The following is a 13229-nucleotide window of genomic DNA, read 5'->3' on the forward strand; positions in this document are numbered from 1 at the left end:
GTCAACTCAGTGTGTTTAAATTTAAAAAAAAAAAAAGGAGATATACATACAGGCATCTGGGTTTCTTGTTTAATGAAGTGTCTGTAAACTGCAATGAAAACAAAACCAGGTTATTACTACCGCATTTTCAAGTAATTAGAGTATAAAGATAGAATATACACAATCTTTAAAATTTTATGTCCATTCTCTTATTCTGTTAAAACTAGAACATTCAGGAAAGAAACATATTTTTAAAAGTCATAATGGGTGAGTTTTTAGTGGTTGGATTTTTCCCATTATTTTTATTGTAACTATAATCAAAGTAAGTTACTAAAGAAGTGTGGGTGAACAGACATCTTTCACATTAGATTAAACAGTATGGATACAATGAGAAGTAATTATTGTGTTCAAGATAATTAATAAAGGCCAGTGGTTGAATAAGCTGCATGAAATTAACTTTCTTTCAGATCCTTTAATTTTTCAGTGATACATTTCCTTCAAACAAGTGGCTAGGAAACTCCAGCTACAAGCCCTTGGCTCTGCCAGGGGCCACTTACACTGAAGGAGGCCACAAGCTTTTCTCTCCCCTCCTGCATATCCTGAGACCAGCTAGGGACAGCATAGCTTCAATGCCAGCCCAAATTTGCATTACTTCATTTTTTACAGCAGTTTGGTTCACAGTGTGGAAACACTTTGTCCAGTCCTTATATTGTTGGGGGTCAGAAAAGGAGGTGTTTAATACCAGCTCATCTTAAATTGATTTAAGAACTAAATAGGTTCTTTGTATTGAGCTCTCATCACAGCTTCTACACTGAGCCTTTGAATATCATTTAATGAAGTCATTGAGACAAGCAAGTCAGATTTGGCATCTGAAAATGATTATATTCTTGTAAATGTTCCTTCTGTCCCTGGTATTGTCCACACTTTGCAGATGGATTTTTGCCCGGCCTGACTTTGCTTGTCACCTGTCCTGGTTGGAGTCTGGAGCCATCTCATGGTGTACTTTCCTGTACCTCCTGAAGGCCAGGATGGTCAATACTTGGATGGATGACCTTAGAGGAATGCTGAAATCACCAAGAAAGCAGGGCAGGTGCCTTAAAAATCAGAGCCCTCCCCAAGGGACATTGCTGAACCTAGCATCACAATAAACACATGCAGAGCAAGAGACATGATTTGGTATTGAGGCCTGTCTGTATGGTGCCCCATAATCTTCTCATAGACACTGTTTGAGATGCCTGCATTGGATTTCAACTCATCTACATTTATTCAGGTCTTACCTAAAGCTTGCTGCCTTCCAAGTAGCTCTGGGAACCTTTCCTTTCCACCACTGCATACCTGTTCAGTGCTGTGCACAATCAAATGTCCTCTTCTCACATCCCAGGGTGAGCAACTACTTAGCACAGGCAATTAAACTGAAATGTTCCTTGGAAGTCCTGTGCCTAAAACTTGTCATATAAATGTAATGCATTGTAGGAAAATACTGAGTTCAGGTATTAAAAATGAGTGCTTTTAAAGAAATAAAGTATTTTTAAAAGTAATGTTCTTGAATTTCTAATCCATGGGGTACAGACCTGTGGGAATCAATTCTAAATCATATCTAAGAGTCTCATGATAGGTAACTACTACAAACAAGATGATTTGCCAGTAAGCTGACATATCACTTACAGGGATCTATGTCCTTCATGAAAATCTTTAGGCATCCCCAGAAGACTGCCAACACATTAAAAAAAGTGCTCATGGCAAAGGCAACAGCAGCAACAGCCAAAGCTGGAAAAAGATTTAAATATCTTTCAAATATTTCATTACTCTCTGCTCTCCCTTTACCATCTTTGGCTATTGCTGCTCTTACGCTCTCTGCTCCTTTTCCTCATGTAAAGTGGCGGTTTAAAACACAAACAAAACACACAGAAAGAAACATTTCACAAATGCATATCAGCCTGCAGCACCAATGAGCCCACACATATTTGAACTCCAGTACTCTGGCTCCAGGGGGAGGGTGACAGTAGAAGGAAGGACTCTGCTGGCTTACCATGTGCTCGTTGACGTCGGTGTGGTTGCACACCATCTGCTGGTTTTGGTAATATTCTAGCTGCCTCTCTGCCAGATCCACGCGCTGCAACAGGTTCTCAATGAAGTGCTGAAGCCGAGCTTTCCCCCGCACTTCTTTTTCTGCTGCTTCTTCCAGGAAATGGTTGAAAGTAACAACTTCTCTGCAAGATGGAAACAATGCAAAGAGGCCACTTTAACAGCAGGTCCCTGGTCTCACCCTTGGCAAAAATTACTGGTGCTTCTCCAGTTTGCCATGGCAATAGCGTGTGGTGGCTAATTACTGTCCTTCACCACTATCAAAAGATTTCACCTTTTTTATGGACAAAGTGAAGATCTGGAAACCTGAATGCTGAATTTCACCTTTTTTGTGGACAAAGTGAAGACCTGGAAACCTGAATGCTGAATTTAAGCTTATAGGCAGTGGGTTTGGGGTGGGGTTTTTTCACATTATTTGGTGTCTTGGAAATAGTCTTTAGTGGGCCACACAGTAGAAATATCATTAAGCATCACTTCTCAAGATATCTGGAGACAGCTATATCTGCTTTCTCTTTTTTTACTTAACCATGAGAATATCAGCTCTGAAACATGAAGAGAAATAGATGAACTCCTGTTTTGGTTTAGTCTGAATTTTCTGGCTAATGCACTAATAAATGTTATAGTTTAGGTTTACCAATTTTAATATACTTATTTTTTTATTGTGAGATAAGATTAGGAGCAAAAACAAGGCAGGCTTAAAATTTAGAGAGGTATAAAGAAAAACTTTATTAACAACATAAAGAAAATAATAATAAATTTAAAATAAGATCTTCAGATTACTGCATTCTTCCCCCATCCCCACACCTTTTTAACAACAATTTACAGAGACACTTAAGTCAGTTATCACTTAAATATTTTTTTTAGTTTATTTCAGGGAGATTTTTTTTGTTTATTTGTTTATAGGGATTTTTTTCCTCAAGAGAGAAAAAAAGCAGTTCTTGTTTTACTTTTTAGAATAGCAACCACCTGGGAATTTGTAAATCATGAAACTCTTCCCATCTTTACAGCCTTCCCAGAGCTGTGTTTTTGGGCCATATCAAACTCATGGGGTATTACTTTTAAGGGTAAGCTGTTCAAAAGTAAAAGTTCTCTTCATCTCTTTTTTCTTTGTTCATACTTTATTTTCACAATCAGAGGTTCCCCCTTTCCCTCGGGACTAAGGATTTTTTTTCTGAAACACTTCAACTTTTCCCATGTTTTTTTACACAGTTCATAGGAATTTTTAGTGCAGTACAGTCTATAGCTTACAAACAGATTTTTCATCTGACTTTCACGGTGCCTCCTTATTCTTTTTTTATCTGGAAACTAGGCTCTTTTTCTGACTTCGGTGTATCTTCTCTGTTCTTTTTTTTCTGCGAAGTCCAGCCAGAAGGAAAAAAGGTGTCAAGGCTCCCTCTTCAGGGCTGCCCCTCCGGCGGCGGCAGCACCCAAATCCCGCCGCAGGCAGGGACCCACCCCTGCCCGGCCCGGGCCACTGCTCCTTTGGGAAAGGCCAGAAATGAAAGGGACTTTTACTTCAAAATGTGATTCACGGAGCAAAACAACTTCTCTAATTGGTTTCTCAGGCTGTCAACAACTAAACCAGCCTCCAATTGGTCTTATCAATTCACAGAAGAAGTTCTCACGGAAAAAAACTTCTAAGTGTGCCCTCCCTCCATGTGCCTTTAATACATAACCCGTACAATTCCCAAATTTATCTTTTCATCACAATCTAACAACAGTCGCTTAATGTTGCTGCTGGGGTGGTCCCTAACTCAAAAGAGCTACTGTGGCCATTACATTTCATTTTGGCTGTAATCCTACAAGTACATCCAAGTGTGGTGTTATGACCTGGAGCTAGAGGGAGCATGGGGGATTAACAGATAATCTACAGATTGTAGACCAGGGTGTATATGTGTGGGAAGAGCAGGTTTTAGGTAAGGAGTTTAGGAATGTGTCTTGTCTGGTAACACAACTGGAAGAAACAGACAGCAGCAGTGACTGTGAAAGCTCCCAGCTCTGTAGTGAGACACTGCTCATTTCTAAATTCTCTGCATACTTACTACCAGTAATCAGGACACCATTTGGACCGCTGATATCAGAGGACTATTTGGATGGAAGAAGTTTGGTTATAGATTGAAGCATGGACTACAGAAGAAGACAAATTCAGACATGTAGGACTTCCCTGGTTAATAAACGCCTGGATAAATATTTTTTACTCTGCCAATGAAGCCATGTTAATTTTTGCTTTGTACAAAAAGGGTGGGAATTGAAAGAATCAGCGCTTGCCAAATGAGAAAGGGCATGATTGCTCAGAAGAAATACACTGCCTGAGGAAAAGGCATTTTAAGTAGAAACTATGAAACAGTTTGTGGCAGAAATAACTTCTCAAAGCTTAGCTTGTTTATAACAAATCCAAAGTTTCTCTGCATTTTGTTGTTTAATTCAGTATAGTTGTAGTTAACTGGTTTAATGTAGAATAGTTGCTTCAACTGTGAGCTGCTTTGTGCTAAGAGTTAGGCACAAGTGGTCAGCCATGGAAATTCACCACCCAGGATTCAGGCTGTGCCTGCCTGCTCTATACTACAGCAGAGATCTGTTTGCATGGCTGATCTAATGGTAGGGATGAGCTAAAAACAAGCATGTATTGTTTGGACGAAGAACATCAATAAATATTAGTTTATATTAACTCACCCATAAAATCTGGCTTAAGAAACAGAGTGGTAACTTCTTTGTTAAACTCAGCTAATCCATTTCATTTCAAGGCTCTGAACAGTTTCAGGGATTATTAGCTTGTCCAGAGCAAGCTGATACTAAAGAGCCACTGAGGAATGTCTAGGGAGAAGTCAATCTGAACTCATTAAAGTCAATTTTAGGGCTTTAGTGTCACTACACTGTAACTTCATTGATTTCATGATGGTTTTGGATTAACATATGAGCAACCAGAAGCCCTTACCATTTCATCAGGGTCCTTGTTTAAAAGGGACAGTGAGCTCAAAAGGACAGCAACTCAACAGGTTGGCTCCAAATTCCTTTCCTTTTGGATAAGGAAGAGTTGTGCATAGCCTGGCAGGCTGCTGATCCTCCAGTGGGAAGGGGGAGAATGGGGAGCTGCCAGCCTGGAACACCATGAGGATGTCCCTCCCAGAGACACAGTCAGCTTCTAAGTTTTGCTGCAGCAGGAGGCCACAAACCTGGCACTTTTTAAAAAGGGTGATAGTTTCAGGAATGCTAGCATTTTTAATTGTCTCAAAGGTAATTAATAAGAATTCATTAATTGCCTATTCTATGGCACAAGTAATCACTAACAGATTTTCCTTTACTACAAATATCTCATTAATATGCTGTAAGGAGGCCGGGGGGAAGCAGTGGTTTTTTCAGAAGATCTAGATGACTATCAAGAAGAGATGAGACTCAATGTCAGTAAATTCCCTAGTATTTTCCTTGCTTTCCAGACTAAAGATAACTTGGCATCCTACATGCCATTATTTGTAGAGACTGCTCTTAGCAGCAGTTGTAGCATATCCATAACTTCTCTCTCTTTAGCTGCCTCAGAACAGTCTATGAACTTTTAATAACTTTAATCTAAAAATTTTCTTTTGGGCTGAAATTCACTCTGTAAATTCCCTTTGGAAAAACAGGAGCCAGAACACACCCACACATTAGGGCTGCTACACGCCTTGCACTGATAAGCAGTACTTCTGTTAGTTCTACTTCATTCTCATCTCTCAGAAGAACAAGATCAAGCCCTGAGGAGTGACTGCTAATAGGTCTCTCTGCTTGCTCCAACACTTCTTCCTCAGAGAGCTCACTCCATACCTCAGCTATGCCTTCATTACCAAAAGGGAGCTTGAGAAGAATTTTTACCCTCCTCCTACTGTGAACAATACAGAAATAGTTCAAAGAACTCATGTAGCTTCCTGCAGCTGCTGTTTATCTGTTGAATTGCCCTTATCTCTCGTAGTTTGCCCAGATTTTTTCTCAGCCATACTGATGACCCTCTCCCTTCAATTTTATTTCTGGATATCTGTGATGATTTTTTGCTTATGTTCTTCATTTTACTTTCAATTTATTGCTCAAGACCTCTGCCAAGTTTTTGAGGATTACATGACCGGATTTCTGTCTTCCACTCTCTTTTCTTATGCTTGTGGGAAGGTGGATGTTCACAGAGGTCTGATACTACTCTTCATGAAATCAGAGGGAAGATGAAGCCAAGAATATTGTGGGGCCCTCTTGGACCAGGCCATAGCAGCATGGGCCCACTGGGCTCTGTGCCTTGACAGCACAGCCTTGTGAGCAGCATTTACCTGAAACAGAAGTCATTTTCTTAAAACATGGCTCAGACCTGAGGTGTTGACCTTTCTAACAAGAGGTCTTGCTACCCTGCACTGACAGTCTGGAGCACTTTTGTTATATTGAGAAAAGGTTACATGGAGTCATTAACTCCCCCTGAGATCTCTGCTCTCAGTATCTCTGCCCCTCTGCCCAGTAGACTCCTGCCCCCCTTCACCCAACTCTGCACCCTGGCACTTGCTTATAGGGGTAAGCAACAGATCCTGACACTACATTTTTTAAGTGGTGTTGATGATGCTCAGTGCACCCTAGATCTCTTAAATGTCTGTAATCTCATCTGTTCACAGTTTACTGTACCAGTACTACAGTATACTGTATGCAGAATGTTTACAGAGCTGTGACTGGGCAGCAGGGAGAAAGGCAGGTTTCTTGCTTTGTCTTGGGGGTGCTTGTGTCAGATGAAATCTTTCAGGAAGGGGGAATTGCTCCTGCTGCCCAGGGAGTAGAGGGGTATTGCTGGCAGCAGGGTGAGGCAAGTGAGAGGGAAAGACAAGGAGGAAGCAGCCTGGGAGGTGTCCAAGAAGAGTAGGAGATGCCTGTACTGCCAGAAACGAGCCATTCCCAGAGCCAGGGTCCAGGGGGAATTTATTGCAGGCACCTTGGGGGTGTTCAGCTGAAAAAACAAGTGTAGGGGGAAGAACTCACTGTAAGAAAAATGTGCTGCCAAAGCTCTTATTTTAATCTGACTCTGCCAGGGAGTTACCCTGTTACAGGTTAACCAGACTTATATAGTTTGGCATTTTGCATCCCAACTGCAGCCTAGCCCAAGAACTTCTTTATGGAGGCTGTTACTATGAAACAACTTGAGATTTAGTAAATAAAATTATAAATCATAGGCTGACTAGGTAACATTTATTCTTCTGCCTTTCCCTCTAGATTATTCAGTGCTCCTTTGGGATGAGCAAGCTGCAGTTCTTGTTTACTGGAGCAGTTGCCAGCTGGGCAGAGATGCTGGGATATGCTTAGTATTGTATGGCTTTCAGCAGCTAAGCATGTGATAGATGCACTGAGTAGATGCAGAGGGTGGGACAGCTCCAGCTCCTTAACACCCGACAAGCAGGGCTAATGAGTTCTCACACTGAAACTAAAGTCCTCCCACGGATGCATAGCAGTAGCCCCAGGACTGTGTACAGCAACACTGACACCTGCAGCTGCTCTGTAGGTGGAGATAAGGCATCTGCTCCATGCAGATTTTGCATCCAATGTCAAATCACTTTAGAGAATTACCTTTAGCATAACTCTGCCTAAAATCAATAGAAAACCAAACAGATTATTTTATCTGAAGGTGGGAAAATTTCTACTGCAGTAAAGTGATTTGTCAAAATATTTAATATGTGTGTTCATTAAGTATTAATGCCACTGACCATATCCATCACCCAACTGGTGTTTTTGCCTGAAGGCTGCTGTTATTCATTAGGCTGTGGTTTCACATTGCCACATCACTAAAAGCACATTTGATTTAAGAGATTCACACCTCCTCCCTCAAAGTTATTGCACCCATTCAGTGGGCTGTGCTCTAGATCTGAGCCCTGAATTTACTGGGGTGACACCGAAGATTTTAAGCTTTATTTCGCAGAGCATTCTGAGGGACAGTCATGCTAAGCTTAAACCATGCAGCTGCATGGGGGGAGTAATCTCTTGAGTAGGAAGATGAAAGAAAACATGAAAGAGGGAGCAGGATTACCTAAAACTGAGGGTGGAAGAACAATGTGTAATTGTAGTTGTACTCTGCTTAAAGCAAATCAAAACTGTTTTGTCCTACAATTGAAATCCCTGTTTTAAGGAAAGCTGTTTAAAGTACAAATTGCAGTGATCTCCAAAAGCCAGCTCTTAATGCCTTTGTCAAGATCTTATCTGCACAGATAATTTCATTAATTGCAAACTTAAGGTGAAGCCACTGGCAAGAATAACTACTGCCCACAACAGCTATTCTGAAAAAATCCTTACATAGCAGGCTATGTCAGAGGCGAGGCATGACCAGTCTCAAAACAACTGCATTAGACTGGTTACAGAAATCACTGCCAGAGATAGGGCAAGGTACAACATTAATGATTTTACTCCATGATTAGAAGACAAAGAGCAACTCTAAGTTACCATTGAAGGTAGATTTCAGCCAAAGGCCATCACTTCAAATGTTCAGACTTACTGAAACTCAAACTCTACCAGTTTCAATTTTCTTACATAATCTCCAGAAACAAGCTTCTCAGTGTCCTCTAGTAGTTAAGTTCCTAGCTGGTTTTTGTTTCAATGGTTTTCTTGATATCTTATTCAAGAAAGTCTTACACCCTTTGGCCATGCTTCTGTGTTATCTTTAAGATCACAGTACTCACTCTGAGTTGCATTCTCCTTCATCAAACATTGAATAATCCCTTTCGGGGCACATTTTCTAATTAAGTAATTCCTTTGCTCAGCAGCTCTGTGCTTAGAGTAATACTATTTCAATTATGTATTAGTACAGTCAGTGTTGTATCTCCAGCTGTCCTGCTCCTCAACACAGTTCACCTCCATGAGGGCCTCACACCAGTATCACAGCACATACCTGCATGCATATTGGCACTGCCATTTATGTAAGGAAACAAAAATTAATTAAAAAGGTATTTTCACTTCACTGGTGACCTTGTTGGACTGCTAAACGCCTTATTTAAAACACAAAAAATCATCAACTGACAAGTCTAAAGAAATAACCCCACTGATGCTACAAGCTCTGCAAATGTGCAGCCCCATTCCTGCTGATGGTCTAAACCAACAATCTGATGTTTCAGAGAAGGTGTTTTCTTTTTTCTGCTGCTATTTGCAGCTACACTAGCTCAATACCAATGCTAATTTTAGGAAAACTTATCCATATTTATAAGATTGCTTATGAAAAAAAAAAAAAACCAAACCCAAAGAAACTGACAAAAGCATTTATTTCTGAAGGTCAGCAAGTATCAAAGCAGTCCCTAAGGGATGCCTTGGACTTTCCACAACCTGTAGTGAGAACTGCTTCTGCAATTTCCATTAAGCAGTCTTGTTTGGCTTTCTAATCATCTGGACTTCTTCCAGAAATCAAAGCCAAAGTTGAAATCCTCCTTTTTTGAAGGGCAATGTCTTTTTAGCACACCAAGTAAGTTTTGAACACACAAAGGACTGAATATATTGACAGGTTTCAGAGTTTACCAATGGCCTATGAGAAAGCCAGACAAGTGTCACTGTTGTTACCAAAGTCTGCTGCAGCACATCACCCAGTCCCTTCCTGTTGCTGGAGGACAGCTGTCACAGGCATTTTTAGAGAATCAAATCTAAAAAGCTGCTCTAGAACTATCAGTCCTGCTCTTACAAAGCACTTTTTATACCTACCTTTCTTCTCAATTTGCTAATTATACAATGATCTTTCAATCAGAAAGCCAAACACTGCATTTTTCTATGGCACTATCCCTTGTTATCCCCCAAGATGGGAAATGCAGGAACCATCCACATGTGAAAAAACCCAACACACTTTCAGTTTTTCCTAGGTGAATTCAACCTATTCTTTCACCCTGCCTCAGCATCCCAAGAGTAACTTCAGAGGCAATGCTGTGGGGCTGGGCTCAGACGCAGGAATGACATACTTTGACTCCCTTCCTCCTCCCTTGGTATTCAGGGCTGATACTCCTACCCACTACCATGCATTATGCACATTTACCTTTTGAAGTTAACACACTACAGTGTAAGAGCTGTTCACTCATTCCTATTGCTTCTCTTGCTTCAAAGTCTTTTTGTTGAAAGTGGAAGCAAAATCCTGAAGAGCAATACCTTGTACTCTGTGAAGTCTCTTGCCTCTTTTGGTTTGTGTTTCTTACTAGCCAAGCAACCTTCAGCCTTCCCTGTAACACCAACCCATCAGCTACCTCATCATTTGTTTATGCATTCACCTTCCCCCTTTCAAGACTAGAATTCTAACAGCAATCACCTGAGCTTCTTCCCCTTTCCTGACCCTGGCAATGTTCTGGTGTGAAGGACAATGTTTTGCCATTTCTTCTCATTCTGTATTCAGCCTTTTCTGGCCACAGAACACCAGCCTGACAGTGCTGCTGGTAAGTAGTCTGCCAAAGAGCAAGTGGCCTCTCCCTTGTTCCTTTTCCTAAAGCAGATAAAAATCACAATTGTAGCTGTCTTTGTTTTTTTTTTTTTTTTTTGTTAATATCAGTGTCCTCTGCCAACTTCCCATATCATACCCATTCTTTCTACCCAGATGACTCAATTCCCCCTTTCCTCTTTTCCCACAATGTCTCTTCTTCTACAGCACTGCAGAACTTTGGGTTTGTTCCACTGAATGGTTTCTTTCTCTTGAAGGTCATGTTTTTCCTTTTGGGATCCTAGTCTTGATTTTTAAAAACACATTCTGCCTTTAATTTGGGCTAAGATTCATGCCACTTAACTTGAGATATCTGAAATTCTGCATCTAGTCAAGACCTGCTTACCTGAGGCCTTCTGGTAGTCTGCAGAAGGAATCAGGACCTTCACAGAGCAATCCCTCCCCTTCTAAGATTATTTTCTACAAGAAATAGGATGACTAACACTGTGAAAGAGCCCAAGAGGGCAGTCTGGCTAGATGGGAATACCAAAACTGTTTGAAACTTATCTTCATGGTTTTCCTCCAGCATACTTTCAAATCAGCCTCAGTTACACTACTGTCCTCAGCTTCACCTTAAGTCCTTCAATCTTTTCTTCCATGAGGATCACCTGATACTTTAAAATCAGAGGCTCTGTTGAATATCCCTTCAAGAAAGATCTCAGAGGCTCAAATCCCACTACCTTTATGTATCCCCTATTCTGGAAAATCTCGACCTCTGTTTCAAGATAGATGGCTCCTACTGATCTGGGAAGCCATTCTCATCTTTTCTTTCTTGTCCTTAGACTACAGGAAGGAATGATAAAAGCACTCCAAACTTCCTACGCTGAACTCCTACACCACCTTCCTTACTTCTTGTAAGATCAGTGTCATGGCAACTACCACTTCTCATCTTTCCTTTGTAAGCTGATGAATTGATTTAGAGACACCATTACCACAGGTCTTTATTTCCATTTCTCTGAAATAAGCCTGAAAGGTCTCAGCAAGTGCTGAATAAACTAAGTAGCTCATGTATAAATGATATATCAACTATCACTAATTTTTTCATGGATGCATCACGAATGTATTTTTAAATGGCTTGGGTTAGTCAGAACTCTGGCATCTGCTTCCCAATCCCATATAAGTGATTCCTGTTCCACAGTTCTGTGTCCATGTAAAACACTAGACATGAACTACTTGGACATGGCCTTTTCAACACTGCCTCCAGTAAAGCCTCATTGATGTGCAGGAGACTATCACACTTCACAGGCAGCCTGCTGAGCAGGGTGAGACGGCTTAAGGGAAAAGGTGCTATTTGGTATTCTCACACACTTCATCCAGACATATCCACCCATATCAGCCTACATGCTGACGAGAGCTTCTACTCGTCCCTACCCCCATGAAACCAGAGGCACAACACAGGCATTAGAAAGTGTAGAAGTTAGTCACTGGGGAGCCAAGTATGAAAGCCACCTGCCAAGGGAGCTGTCCACTGCCTTGCAGGGGTCATGGTCATGGTGGCAATAACTATAGAGACAGCGTGACCTGACGCTGGTGAGCCCCAGGCCCTTTCACAACCAGCAAGCAACCGAGCCATTCCCTCTCCTCTCCCTCAAAGGCTGTCACTCACGCAGGAGCTGGCCAGCCCTCGCCAAGCCATCGGCTCTCGCATCCCCACTTACTCCTCTTTCCGGTGAAGCTCCTCCTCGGACTCGCTGAGCCGCTGCTTCAAGGCTGCGATCATCTCCACCGCCACATCCACCTGCCTACTCAAGGCCCGCTCTCGCCGCTGCACCTCCTGTTTCTTCTGGGACAGCTGCACGAACGCTGCCCGCACCTCCAGCAGCTCCGCCGTCTTCTGGGACAACTCTTTGGTAAGCTTGTCGATCCTCTTCTCGATCGTTTTGTCCACGGCCTCTACCATCCTGTTGAACTTTTCTCTGACGTGTGCCTCAAAGGAGGCTTTGGAATCAGCGGCCGGGAGGCCGGGTTTGGAAACCTCGCAGGAAGACTCGGCCGATACATAGCTGGCCAGGTAGGAGCCGGGCCGCTCCGCTGCCAGCTCCCGCGGCTGCTCGCCCTTCCCGCTCCCGCAGGACGCGCCGCCCAAGTTCAGGTAGGGCCCCGCGGACTGCGCGGCAGAGCCGCCGGGGCTCCCCGGGCTGCCCTGGGCTGCGGGCTCCGGCGGAGACACCAGCTCCGCGTCCTTCAGCGGGGAGAACAGGCTGCTCCTGGCTAGGAGGCTGCTCTCCTGGAAGCTGTGGCTGTACTCCAGGTGCACCCGCAGGGAGGAGAGGCTCCGGAACCTGGTGTGGTCGCCGCAGCGCGGGCAGCGGAAGGGGAGGCTGACGCTGCCGAGCGGCTCCGGCCAGGGGTGCCCGCCTTCATCCCGGGCTGTCTGTTGCATTCCTCGCCCGGAGGGAACAGCCCACGTCCGCGCCCCACGGGAAACTTGGAAAACTTTCCCGGCGATTCCTCAGGGGGACCGCTCCATCTCCGCCAGGCGCCCGGGGACGCGCCCACTCGGCGCGGCGCTCCAGCCGCACGACCCCGCCGCCTCCACTCGCCTCGACGCGGCTCCGCTTGCCTCGGCCGCCGCCCGGGCCCTGCCGGAGCGGAGCGGCGCCGGGCCCTCGTTCGGTGTGGGCCTCGGCCGCCAGCAAGGTCGCCGCACTCACCTGACTTGTTGCTGGCGGCGGCAGCGGGGCGGCGTTTTCAGCAGAGCCGTAAATCAGCCCGCGGGGCGGGGCGGGCGGGGCGAGGA

The 13229-nt window shown here is 43.6% G+C and overlaps 1 protein-coding gene across 6 annotated transcripts in view; it reads right to left on the reverse strand.

The window, feature by feature from the left end:
• ZNF365 (zinc finger protein 365) overlaps window positions 1-13224 on the reverse strand; it is a 42734-nt gene extending 29510 nt beyond the window's left edge. For 3 of the 6 annotated variants that reach the window (XM_079312727.1, XM_079312726.1, XM_079312730.1), the window contains exons 1-3: window positions 12148-13224; window positions 2009-2189; window positions 51-88 (exon numbers count right to left, since the gene is read on the reverse strand). In XM_079312727.1, coding sequence (XP_079168853.1) covers window positions 51-88; window positions 2009-2189; window positions 12148-12872 — 944 coding nt within the window. In that variant the 5' untranslated portion in view covers window positions 12873-13224. The remainder of the gene's footprint in view (window positions 1-50; window positions 89-2008; window positions 2190-12147) is intronic. The other 3 variants (XM_079312728.1, XM_079312729.1, XM_079312725.1) reach the window with 2 other exon arrangements.
• Window positions 13225-13229: the final 5 nt, after the last annotated feature.

This window comes from Erithacus rubecula (genome assembly GCF_903797595.1).
Source record: "Erithacus rubecula genome assembly, chromosome: 9".
NCBI classification, from domain to species: domain Eukaryota; kingdom Metazoa; phylum Chordata; class Aves; order Passeriformes; family Muscicapidae; genus Erithacus; species Erithacus rubecula.